Source organism: Dendrobates tinctorius, unplaced genomic scaffold (assembly GCF_039654945.1).
Source record: "Dendrobates tinctorius isolate UK_male_01 unplaced genomic scaffold, ASM3965494v1 ptg000221l, whole genome shotgun sequence".
Lineage (NCBI taxonomy): Eukaryota > Metazoa > Chordata > Amphibia > Anura > Dendrobatidae > Dendrobates > Dendrobates tinctorius.
This window is the reverse complement of record NW_027361888.1, coordinates 410,221-424,058: the sequence shown is the minus strand read 5'-3', so window position 1 is coordinate 424,058 and position 13,838 is coordinate 410,221. Positions and strand designations below refer to the sequence as shown.

At 48.2% G+C, this 13,838-nt stretch overlaps 1 protein-coding gene across 1 annotated transcript; it reads left to right on the top strand.

Moving 5' to 3' along the window:
• Positions 1 to 451: 451 nt before the first annotated feature.
• Positions 452 to 12,142, top strand: LOC141058932 (uncharacterized). The gene is made up of 6 exons (XM_073555146.1): positions 452 to 598; positions 720 to 869; positions 999 to 1,178; positions 1,261 to 1,384; positions 1,468 to 1,565; positions 11,264 to 12,142. The coding sequence occupies exons 1-6, from the start codon at positions 572 to 574 to the stop codon at positions 11,360 to 11,362; spliced, it is 678 nt and encodes a 225-aa protein (XP_073411247.1). The 5' UTR covers positions 452 to 571; the 3' UTR covers positions 11,363 to 12,142.
• Positions 12,143 to 13,838: the final 1,696 nt, after the last annotated feature.

Genomic DNA, 13,838 nt, shown 5'->3' with positions numbered 1-13,838 from the left:
CCAATCATCACCCTGACGTACACTGATAAGGTTATATTCCCCTCTCACGGTAAGTTTGTAAAACCATTTAGCTCCAGATAATTGGATAAACAGGTCAGGTATAAGGGGTAAAGGATAGGGAAGGTGAACCGTGACTCACAGGCCCAACTCTCCATCCTTCTACCAAACCCCCCACGGTGACTGGAGAGGAGCATGGCCGTGTATGAGCCTCAGCCGGACTCTGGAAGGGAGGAAATAAATGAGATTGGGGCATTTTAGCTCCTGGTGTGGAGTCGATAGCACAATCATATGCCGCCATATAGTAGACGGCCGGTAACCGGTGAGAATTCCCTCATGTGTGGGGTCTATTTGTCTCCAGAGAAACCACACGTTACATTCCACACATAACACTGTGTAGAAAAGGCGGCACGGGGTAATTGTGCCAGTAGTGAGGGGCGAATAATGGCGGGAATGTCACTGACTGAGGAGAAGGCTCCATGGAGCGTCTTCACTCCGGAGATCATGTGACCCCTGACTCCTCCCCTCCTGTGACCTCATCACAGGTCCTGTGCACTGCACAGAGCAGCCACACATGTGGAGTGCGGCTCTGCAGGTGGAGGTATGTGGAGATTCCCCATTACTGAGCACATTAATACTAGTAATATATTGCACAGGGGATATCGCAGCCGATTCCCACAAGAAGAATCCTGGAAATGTCGGCTCATCTTCTTCTCATTCAGGTCTCTACAATATCGGATCCTCTCAGTGAAGATCTTCTACAGAAGAACATTTTCCTGATTTACCGATCAAGGATGGATATGGACAGAGACAAGATGGCGGAGAGGATGTTACACCTCACCCTAGAGATCCTCTTCCGTCTCACTGGAGAGGTGAGAGATTCTGATGACGTCACATTACATCATTCTTATCTATGGGAATAACAGATGGACAGAACTGGAGAGGTGAGGACTCTGGAAATGTCTGTAGTGAGATTTATTAATGTGTCTCTCCATAACCAGGATTACACAGTGGTGAAGAAGACCTCTAGTGATCGCTGTCAGGACCCTGTGTCTGAGGGATGTGGAAGACCCCGGAGCCCAATCATGGGGCCTCCACCTCACCCCCTGATCCATGAGGACATCAATGACCAGAAGATCCTAGAACTCATCTACAAGATGATTGAGCTGCTGGCTGGAGAGGTGACAGTGCTGGGAATGCTGGGACATTATACAGTAACACTATGAAGGGATCGGGGGATGACGGTATCATTGTATGTGTCAGGTTCCTATAAGGTGTCAGGATGTCGCTGTCTATTTCTCCATGGAGGAGTGGGAGTATTTAGAAGGACACAGAGATCTGTACAAGAACATCATAATGGAGGTTTCCCAGCCCTTCACATCACCAGGTAATAGACAGGACTAAATACACACGGCCTATAATTATCTGTATGTAGAGAATGAATTCAGTCCCTGTATGTGTTTCCTCCAGATCTATCCAGTAAGAGGACAACACCAGAGAGATGTCCCCATCCTCTTCTTCCACAGGACTGTAAACAAGAAGACCCCAGTGCTCCTCAGGATCATCAGGTAGATGGAGAGAAGGTGTCAGGAGATCTCCCCTATGATGTGTAGATGACTGTGAAGGTCTTGTGCTCAGTCTTGTTTTATCCACCAGTAGAGTTGAGCGACTTTTGGTTTTTTAGGGTCGCGTTTCGTTTCGTGAAACCCGACTTTTCCAAAAGTCGGGTCGAGCAAGATCGTCCGATTATAGGGAAAAGTTGGGGTCGTCCCGAAACACGAAACCCAATGTAAGTCAATGGGGAATAAAAGTCGGCAGTGAGAGGAGGACAGGAAACACACCTACAGTGCCCATTTGAATGCCAAAAGCATCAATTCTTCTTACTTAAGCTTGTCAACCTTAATTAACTTCATAATACAAGTTACGCACTGAAAAATGGGGGTTATTTGGCTAAAGTTGTGGGGGGGGGAGGGCTGGCTGCAGGTTTTCATGTGCCCTGGGCGAAAGAGCGCCCCTTTAACACATACCACAACTCATGCTGCTCCGATACGGCAGAGAAATAGCGGTATAGTACAATGAAAAATACTTCACTTTTTACATCTCATGACGAGGCCCATCTATTTCTCCATACAGAATCATTGGTCCCATATAATGTTTGAAACAGTATATGATGAGCTCCACATAATGCTACAGTATATGTTGGTCCTCATGGATGAAGCTCCACTGTCTTATGGGCCCAAATAATGCTCCAAACATAATGGACCCTATTTCTAATGCTCTAGTGTATAATGGGCCCTGTAAATGCTGCTCCAGTGTCTGATGTCCACCTTTGGAATGTTCCAGTGTATGGTGGGCCCCATCTATCATTCTCCAGAGTATAGTGCTCCCCAAAAATTGCTGTCCCAACATTGAAAACAATCAAATAAGTCTCCTCGCTAGGGAATCCCTGTACTAGTCTAGACTCCTCGTCGTCCCCATCTTCCATCTCACTGCACAGTATTTCATCTTTGCAAGTGCTGTGATCCTGGGCAAGCAGGGGGGGCCCACTCGTTGGCGACGGCACTGGCACAGGGCCCCTGATAGTACGGTGGTGTGTCTGATGGCGGGTGGGCCGAACCTGCACTTTCATCTGCAGCTTCCTCTTTGTCACCGTGTAAGATGGAACTGTATATGGGAAGGGTAACCTGAGTTTCATCAGGGTCAGATTCAGGCCGGGTAGCGAGCGAGGGGAATGTAGTGGTCTGGGTCAATGTACCAGCAGATTCATCGAGCAGTGGCTGGGCATCAGTGCACTTGTGTCGCCCCCAGGAGTACGGTCGCCACAGTGGCATTACCTTCTTCCTAGGGAGTGTGATGTCATGCTTAGGAGCAATGAAGGATCTCTCTAGCAGGTTAACTGATTGGGCGGCGTTATTCCCACGAGTCATGACCCTCCAAACAGCGTTCATGAAGGCAAAGTGTTTGTTTTACGTGGGCAGTATGGTTGCAAAGCTGAACCTTAAAGGAATGTCCAGAAGGGCACCACCAGGAGTGGAGCCTACGGATAAATTCGACTCCACCTGGGAAACCTCAACCATGCCAGCTACAGAACAGATGCACACATTGCAAGCTTAATTCCGTTAACGAACGAGACTCCGTCATGCCCCGTGGTCCGAGTCCGGCTTACTAGAGGGACACGTGAGGCTCTGGCACATGAGATTGGCCAATAACTGGTGTGTCATGCCCTTACATGTCCGTGGCTGCATGTGCGCTACACTGAAAAGGCCAGCGTTTGTCGCTTACAGGTGCAGATAACCCGCTGAACAACGTTAGTGATGGGGATCACTGATTACAATTATTACCCGCGAACAATGATTTCCCAGTAAGTGCAGGTCAACCGCAGTTCCGGAATTAGGCCTAACCGTCATTCCTGAAAAAATGAAAAACTTACGTGTGCAAACCACAGGTGCTGTAGCTTGCTTAACAGCTCGCCAGCCGTTCTCACGCCCAGTATGGATTACACGTGATTGCACAAAGGTGAGAAAGGGTACCGTATCCCCGGATAATATGTATGGATAGCGTACACATTCAAAATATATGTCTCAGGAGGCAGGCTCAGACGGTGTTAGGCCCAGTATGGATTGCACGTGATTGCACAAAGGTTAGAAAGGGTACCGTATCCCCGGATAACATGTATGGATAGCGTACACATTCAAAATATATGTCTATACATCAGGAGGCAGGCTCAGACGGTGTTAGGCCCAGTATGGATTGCACGTGATTGCACAAAGGTTAGAAAGGGTACCGTATCCCCGGATAACATGTATGGATAGCGTACACATTCAAAATATATGTCTCAGGAGGCAGGCTCAGACGGTGTTAGGCCCAGTATGGATTGCACGTGATTGCACAAAGGTTAGAAAGGGTACCGTATCCCCAGATAACATGTATGGATAGCGTACACATTCAAAATATATGTCTATACATCAGGAGGCAGGCTCAGACGGTGTTAGGCCCAGTATGGATTGCACGTGATTGCACAAAGGTTAGAAAGGGTACCGTATCCCCGGATAACATGTATGGATAGCGTACACATTCAAAATATATGTCTCAGGAGGCAGGCTCAGACGGTGTTAGGCCCAGTATGGATTGCACGTGATTGCACAAAGGTTAGAAAGGGTACCGTATCCCCAGATAACATGTATGGATAGCGTACACATTCAAAATATATGTCTCAGGAGGCAGGCTCAGACGGTGTTAGGCCCAGTATGGATTGCACGTGATTGCACAAAGGTTAGAAAGGGTACCGTATCCCCAGATAACATGTATGGATAGCGTACACATTCAAAATATATGTCTATACATCAGGAGGCAGGCTCAGACGGTGTCAGGCACAGTATGGATTTGACGGCCCAGATTACACAGCGGAGGAGCAGGGAGAGGTAAAGATTGCAAATGCTGGGGCCCTGCCCAAGCAAGGGGGGCCCACTCGTGGGCTTCGGTACTGGCACTGGGCCCCTCATAGTACAGCGGTGTGTCTGACGGCGGGTGTGCACCACCACCGTCAGAGACACTTGATTGCACTATGAGGGACCCTGTGCCAGAGCCCGCGCCCAAGAGTCGGCCTACCCACCTGTCCAGGGCAACGGCACTCGCACGGTGTCGTGCGCTAGGTGGTGACCCCGTCCATGGGGGGGAGGCAGCACAGTTAGGGAGTTTTAGAAAGTGGCATATGTTGATGTTGGACATTCAGCTGATGCAAAAGGCGAAATAGGTGAAGTCCCAGGAAGAGGTGGACCAAAGCAAGCCATTTTTCTGTCACCCTATGTGTCATCAGGGGAAGATGGGACAAAATCCTTGGAAACCCATGCATGGTTCATTTTAATGAAGGTTAGATCATCCACATTTTTGGTTGACAGACGGGTCCTTTTTTCTGTCAGGATTGATCCAGCTGCACTGAAGACTCTTTCCGATAGCACACTTGCAGCTGGGCAAGCGAGCTCCTGTAAGGCATATTGGGCCAATTCAGGCCAGGTGTCCAGTTTAGCGGCCCAATAGTCAAAGGGGAATGACCTGTGTGGGAGAACATCGATATGGGAGGAAAAGTAGTTTGTAACCATAGTTGACAACTGCTGTCTCCTGTCACTTTCCATCGATGCAGTATTACCAGTTGTGTGAGCGGTATTTGAAAAATCAGTCCACAACATTGTCATGAAACCCCTGTCTCCAACGCCACTTCTGCTGTGTGCACCACGAACACCTCTGCCAAGCTGCCCCCGGCCCGTACGGCTCGTGTGAGAACCATCACCGCTGCTGTGTGCTGGGAATGCCTCAAGCAACCGATTTACCAGAGTTGCTTGTTTATTTGCCAATATTAGGTCAAGGTTCTCCTGTGGCATGATGTTTTGTAATTTGCCTTTATAGCGTGGATCCAGGATGCTGGCCAACCAGTAGTCGTCATCGTTCATCATTTTGGCAATGCGGGGGTCCCTTTTTAGGATCTGCAAGGCATAATCTGACATGTGGGACAATGTTCCCGGTGTCAATGATGCACTGCGAGTGCTGGGTGGAGGAGCACTTTCTGGCAAATCCACATCCCTCCAGTCACGCACAAGGGTTGCCGTGACATGGCGGGATGGCTTGTTCATTATTTTGATCAAAATTATGTTTACTAAATACCCTTATTATTATTATTACCTTTATGCATTATTTGCAGTATATTTTTTACTTTTAGTTCAGGATATTTGTGTTTTTTGCTTTTTGTTTTCTCTGGGTGGAGGAGCACTTTCTGGCAAATCCACATCCCTCCAGTCACGCACAAACCCTGTACCAGACCTTGCCACGCCAACATTTTCACTTGCCCCACGAGATACATCCTCCTCCCCTAAGTAATCATGCCCATCATCATCCTCCTCCTCCTCTTCTTCCTCCACCTCGTCCAGGAGAGGTCCCTGAGCAGACAATGGCTGAATGTCATCAAGGATTCCCTCCTCCTCTTCCTCCTCATCAACATTGGCTGCAGACGCCTGCTCCTTAAGGTGCGTCAAAGTTTGCATGAGCAGACGCATAAGTGGGATGCTCATGCTTAGGATGGCGTCGTCTGCGCTTACCAGCCGTGTGCATTCCTCAAAACACTGAAGGACTTTACAGAGGTCTTTCAGCTTCGACCACTGCACACCTGTCAAATCCATGTCTGCTCTCAAAGTGCCTGGCCGTGTATCCTCCCACAAATGCATTATGGCCTGCCTCTGCTCGCACAGCCGCTCCACCATGTGCAGGGTGGAGTTCCACCTTGTTGCAATGTCGATAATGAGGTGGTGGTTGGGAAGGTGGAGCAATCGCTGCGGCTTCTGCATACGAACGGAGTGTACAGGCGACCGGCGGATGTGCGCGCACAGTCTTCGCACCTTCTGGAGCAGGGCTGTTAACTCCGGATAATTTTTGAGGAAGCACTGCACCACCAGGTTCAAGGTGTGAGCCAAGCAAGGTATGTGGCTGAGTTTTGAAAGGGCTATGGCTGCCACAAAATTACGTCCGTTATCACTAACTACCTTGCCTGCCTCAAGATGTACACTGCCCAGCCATGACTCAGTTTGTCGCTTCAAGTACTCGGCCAGCACCTCGGCGGTGTGTCTGTTGCCCAAACACATCATCTGCAACACAGCCTGCTGACGCTTTCCACTAGCTGCTCGATAGGGGGACACATCATGTGCAACAGTGGCAGCTGCAGATGGAGTGCTCGTACGACTGCGCTCTGTGGACGAGCTTTCGCTTCTGGAGGAGGAGGAGGAGGAGGAGGGTCGAACGCCTACAGCCAACTGTTTCCTATACCGTGGGCTAGGCAGCACTGTCCCACCACCGCTGTCCCCTGTGGACCCTGCATCAACCACATTAACCCAGTGCGCAGTGATGGACACGTAACGGCCCTGGCCATGCCGACTGGACCATGCATCAGTTGTGAGGTGCACCTTTCCGCTCACTGACTGCTTGAGTGCATGGACAATGCGGTCTTTCACATGATGGTGGAGGGCTGGGATGGCTTTGTGAGAGAAGAAGTGGCGACTGGGTAGGTCATAGCGTGGTACTGCATAGGCCATGAGTTCGCGGAAAGCTGTGCTTTCCACCAACCGAAAGGGCATCATCTCAAACGAGATTAGTTTGGCAATGTGGGCGTTCAAACCCAGTGTACATGGATGAGAGACTGAGTACTTTCTTGACCTACTCATAGTGTCTGGGAGGGTGAGCTGGACTTGAGAGCTGCATATGGTGGAAGTAGCGGTGGACAGGGCGGACTGAGAGAGGGTTGATGATGGTGATGGAGTTGGTGTTCTTTCTGATGGCCTAGAATCAGTCTTTCGTTGATATAACAGTGGGATTCCCTGACTGCTGTGGCCTTGCAACGACACCTCAACATTTGCTGCTGTGCTAACCGGTGGGCTTACAGTGGGGGAAACAATGTAGCGTTGCTGACTACCTTCGTTGTGATCAGTTGCACATGTGGCACTTGAGGTTTGGTGTTGTGTCCACGCTTGCAAGTGCATGCTGGTTAAATGTCTAAGCATGCAACTGGTATTCAAATTTTTCAGATTTTTCCCTCGGCTAAAGGTCTTTGCGCACTTCTTACAGATAACCTTGGCCTGATCATGAGGATTTTGTTCAAAAAAGTGCCACACTGCACTCTTCCTACTTTGGCAGACATTTTGCGGCCTAGCACGCTGTGATCTTTTGACCCTCTGGACAAGCTGTCCAGCAACTCTTTTGATGTTTGGAACCTGTCTTTGGAGTGCTACGGGCCTGCCAGATAACAGCTGTTGCGATGTCGATTTCTGCTGTGGATGCTCCTCATCTGAGCTATTGGAAGCAGCACCCTCTTCCCCCAATGGATGCCAATCTGGGTCAACAACTGGGTCATCCATCACCTCCTCTTCTATGTCATGTGCACCTTTCTCTGTGTCACCGTGTATGGTGGTATAGTGTGCGGGAAGGGGCACCTGAGTCTCATCAGGGTCAAAATCTGGCTCTGTACACTGCGAGGACAATGTAGTGCTCTGAGTGAATGTACCAGCAGAATCATCCATCAGCGGCTGTGCATCAGTGCACTCCATGTCAGATTCATCTTGGCCTGGGTAATTCACCATTTCACTTGATAATCCAGGCATGGTATGTGAAAACAGCTCCATGGAGTATTCAGTAGTATGGCCTGCGTCATCCTTCAATCTTGGTTGGGGTGAAGGACACAAGGAAAGGTGTGGTTCATGAACATGAGCCTCCAATGACGACTCAGTGCTTTTACTTTTTACAACTGAAGAAGAGGAGGCGATAGAGCTGGAGGCTGAGTCAGCAATGTAAGACAAAACTTTTTCCTGATGCTCTGGCTTTAAAAGCGGTTTGCCAACTCCTAGAAAACTAAGCGTTCGAGGCCTTATGTAGCCAGACGATGACGCAGGCTCAACACCTCCTGCATTCGGTCCTATTTTGCTCTTGCCACTACCATCAGATCCACCACCAACACCATCATTACCAGCTGCCAACCCCCGCCCAATTCCACGGCCTCTTCCACCAGCCTTCCTCATTTTTGGTAGAAATGTAGACAAAATCCAACAAACTATATAGTAATGTAAAACAAGGTACAAGGTGTCTATAGGACAGGGGAGATTTTGAATTTCTGCAGACACTTGTGGACACTGGACACTTTTGGATTGTGTGAGGCCCACTGATATCTGAGCGCTATGTCACAGGCTCGATGGCACAGCTGTGACCAAAGTGACTAGAGGATAAGGGAGATTTTGAATCTCTGCACACACTTTTGGACACTGGACGCTTTTGGATTGTGTGAGGCCCACTGATATCTGAGCGCTATGTGACAGGCTCGATGGCACAGCTGTGACCAAAGTGACTAGAGGATAAGGGAGATTTTGAATCTCTGCACACACTTTTGGACACTGGACACTTTTGGATTGTGTGAGGCCCACTGATATCTGAGCGCTATGTCACAGGCTCGATGGCACAGCTGTGACGAAAGTGACTAGAGGATAAGGGAGATTTTGAATCTCTGCACACACTTTTGGACACTGGACACTTTTGGATTGTGTGAGGCCCAATGAATATCTGAGCGCTATGTGACAGGCTCGATGGCACAGCTGTGACCAAAGTGACTAGAGGATAAGGGAGATTTTGAATCTCTGCACACACTTTTGGACACTGGACACTTTTGGATTGTGTGAGGCCCACTGATATCTGAGCGCTATGTCACAGGCTCGATGGCACAGCTGTGACCAAAGTGACTAGAGAATAAGGGAGATTTTGAATCTCTGCACACACTTTTGGACACTGGACACTTTTGGATTGTGTGAGGCCCACTGATATCTGAGCGCTATGTCACAGGCTCGATGGCACAGCTGTGACCAAAGTGACTAGAGGATAAGGAAGATTTTGAATCTCTGCACACACTTTTGGACACTGGACACTTTTGGATTTTGTGAGGCCCAATGAATATCTGAGCGCTATGTGACAGGCTCGATGGCACAGCTGTGACCAAAGTGACTAGAGGATAAGGGAGATTTTGAATTTCTGCACACACTTTTGGACACTGGACACTTTTGGATTGTGTGAGGCCCAATGAATATCTGAGCACTATGTGACAGACTCGATGGCACAGCTGTGACCAAAGTGACTATGGGGATAAGGGAGATTTTGAATCTCTGCACACACTTTTGGACACTGGACACTTTTGGATTGTGTGAGGCCCACTGATATCTGAGCGCTATGTCACAGGCTCGATGGCACAGCTGTGACCAAAGTGACTAAAGGATTAGGGAGATTTTGAATCTCTGCACACACTTTTGGACACTGGACACTTTTGGATTGTGTGAGGCCCAATGAATATCTGAGCGCTATGTGACAGGCTCGATGGCACAGCTGTGACCAAAGTGACTAGAGGATAAGGGAGATTTTGAATCTCTGCACACACTTTTGGACACTGGACACTTTTGGATTGTGTGAGGCCCACTGATATCTGAGCGCTATGTGACAGGCTCGATGGCACAGCTGTGACCAAAGTGACTAGAGGATAAGGTAGATTTTGAATCTCTGCACACACTTTTGGACACTGGACACTTTTGGATTGTGTGAGGCCCAATGAATATCTGAGCGCTATGTGACAGGCTCGATGGCACAGCTGTGACCAAAGTGACTAGAGGATAAGGGAGATTTTGAATCTCTGCACACACTTTTGGACACTGGACACTTTTGGATTGTGTGAGGCCCAATGAATATCTGAGCGCTATGTGACAGGCTCGATGGCACAGCTGTGACCAAAGTGACTAGAGGATAAGGGAGATTTTGAATCTCTGCACACACTTTTGGACACTGGACACTTTTGGATTGTGTGAGGCCCAATGAATATCTGAGCGCTATGTGACAGGCTCGATGGCACAGCTGTGACCAAAGTGACTAGAGGATAAGGGAGATTTTGAATCTCTGCACACACTTTTGGACACTGGACACTTTTGGATTGTGTGAGGCCCACTGATATCTGAGCGCTATGTCACAGGCTCGATGGCACAGCTGTGACAAAAGTGACTAGAGGATAAGGGAGATTGGATTGCTTTTAAAAAAGCAGTTTGCGGAGCAGTGGGTAAACAGCAATGCCAGCCTGTCAGGAAGCCTTAAAAGGCAGCCCAACAACCAACACCACTGATAAACCACTATATAGCCTCCCCTTGCACTGCACACACAGTGACTGGTGTGTTGTGCAGGCCAAATCGCTAGCAGCAGAAGCAGTTTTTTTGTCTTCTTCCCTGCCTAACGCTCTCCCTACAGAATCAGCAGCAACCTCTCCCTATACTGAGATCGGCAGAAGTAAGATGGCGGTCGGCGTGCACGCCCTTTTATACCCCCTGTGACGCCCACCAAAGCAAGCCAATCACTTGCATGCCCTTCTGAAAGATGGTGGTGACCCCTGCCTATGTCATCACGTTGCCCACAGTGTCCGTGGATCCTGATTGGCTGAAAAAGAGCGCAAAACAAACTTTTGAAACGCGACTTTGGCGCGTAAGTCGCCGACCTCGTGGCCGACCTCATCCTAGGGTCGGGTTTCGTTTCATGAAACCCGACTTTGACAAAAGTCGGCGACTTTTGAAATTTTTCGACCCGTTTCGCTCAACTCTATCCACCAGTATTATATGTTTTATACTTGTGTGATGAGAACGGTGGAGATGGCAGCATTAGAGCTGATCATAGATGGGACTTCTCCATCTGTCTGTGACTTTTACAATATTTGTTTCAGGGTGAAGATCTGACCCATATTAATACTACAGAGACATATGTGAGAGATGATGAGTGGTGTAAAGAGGAGATTCCCACATGTGACTACCCAGGTGAGTAGTAACCACTGAATGCAGAGAAGTCACAGATTCTTCTCAGTCACCTTTTGGAAGTGCATTGAGCAGCAAGGTGGTGTGCTGGTAAAAGGGGAAAAAAAAAAAAACTCTTTTAAATCTTCTTCCTGAGCGAGTGTGAACGAGCTGAGTGTGACCTGAGCATAAGTGCGAACTGTGGTAAGTGTGTGACTTGAAATTCAGTGACTTTAGATTCAGGGAGTTTCCAAGGGAGGTCTTACTGAATTGCTGTTATATTAATTCTTTTTTTTTTTTTCTCTTTTAATTTATTTTTGCTTATCTTATTGTCTGGTGCAATCCCCATTAGGATGTGCTCCACTATTGCCAATGCCATCCAGTGCACGTCTTGCCGCATGTATGAAATCCTTGACCAGCCGGTCGAGGGTGCATACTGCTGTGCGAGATGTGAGCACGTTGTGCATTTGGAAGCCCAGATACTGGATCTAAATGTGCAGCTGGCAACACTGAGATCCATAGACAATATGGAAAGGAGTCTTCTGCTCACTGAGCAGACGCTCAATGGGATAGATGAGGGGGGGGATGCTAGGTTGGAGCTGTAGGACAATGAAGCAGCTAGCTGGGTGACAGTTAGAAGGCGGGGTAGAGGGAAGAGCACCAGGGAGGCTAGTCCTGATCTGGCACACCCCAATAAGTTTGCTAAGTTGGCAGATGAGGGGAGTGTTAGTGCAGGAGTAGCACTGCTGCAGCAAGGCATGTCCTCTGAAAGCCGGAGGAGTGTCTGCTCCAGTAAGGGGGGAAATAGGAGAGCAGGGCAGGCCAGACAGGTTCTGGTAGTGGGAGACTCAATTATTAGGGGAACAGATAGGGCAATCTGTCACAAAGACAGGGATCGTCGAACGGTGTGCTGCCTACCTGGCGCTCGAGTCCGACACATCGCTGATCGGGTTGACAGATTACTGGGAGGGGCTGGAGAGGATCCAGCGGTCATGGTGCACATTGGCACAAATGACAAAGTTAGAGGTAGGTGGAAGGTCCTTAAAGATGATTTCAGGGAATTAGGCTGTAAGCTTAAAGCAAGGACCTCCAAGGTGGTATTTTCGGAAATACTTCCTGTACCACGTGCCACGCCAGAGAGGCAACGGGAGATTAGGGAGGTTAATAAGTGGCTCAGGAATTGGTGTAGGAAGGAGGGGTTTGGGTTCCTGCAGAACTGGGCCGACTTCTCAGTTGGCTACAGGCTCTACGCTAGGGACGGGCTGCACCTCAATGGGGAGGGTGCAGCTGTGCTGGGGGAGAAAATGGCTAGAAGGTTGGACGAGTGTTTAAACTAGGGACGGGGGGGAGGGTATTCCTTTTATAGGAGGGGAAGACAGTGCAGATAGAGACCTGGGCACAAATAATGACATTGGGGGTGGGGGTGGCATGGGGGGTGGGGTTAGAACAGTTAATAATTTAAGAAAGAATAGAGGTACAGAGAGATACATAAAGTGCATGTATACTAATGCCAGAAGTCTCGCCAACAAAATGGAGGAATTGGAGTTAATGTTGTTGGAACATAATTATGACATGGTGGGGATATCTGAGACATGGCTGGATGAGAGCCATGACTGGGCGGTTAATTTACAGGGCTATAGTCTGTTCAGAAATGACCGAACAAATAAGCGAGGGGGAGGCGTGTGTTTATATGTAAAATCATCCTTAAAACCCATCCTTCGTGATAATATATATGAATCTAATGAAAATGTAGAGTCCCTGTGGGTAGAGATAAGGGGAGGGGGGAAAAATAATAAATTACTGATAGGGGTTTGTTATAAATCTCCAAAAATAATGGAAGCTACAGAGAATATCCTCATAAAGCAAATAGATGAAGCAGCGACTCAAGGAGAAGTCATTATTATGGGGGACTTCAACTACCCTGAAATACATTGGGGAACCGAAACCTGCAGTTCAGGCAAAGGTGATAGGTTTCTGACAGCGATGAGAGACAATTACCTTTCACAACTGGTTCAGGACCCAACAAGAGGGGGGCACTGCTAGACCTAATATTAACCAACAGGCCAGACCGCATATCAAATGTAAGGGTTGGGGTCACTTGGGTAATAGTGATCACAAATTAATAAGTTTTCATGTATCCTTTAATAAGATGTGTAGTAGAGGGGTTACAAGGACACTAAACTTCAGGAAGGCAAATTTCCAACGGATGAGAGATGATCTTGGTGCAATTAACTGGGACGATATCCTGAGACATAAAAATACACAAAGAAAATGGGAGACGTTTATTAGCATCCTGAATAGGACCTGTGCACAATATATACCGTATGGGAATAAACATGCGAGAAATAGGAGGAAACCACTATGGCTAAATAGAGCTGTAAGGGGCGCAATAAGAGATAAAAATAAAGCATTTAGAGAATTAAAGCAAGTAGGTAGTGATGAGTCATTAACTAAATACAGAAGATTAAATAAATTCTGTAAAAAGCAAATCAAGACAGCAAAGATTGA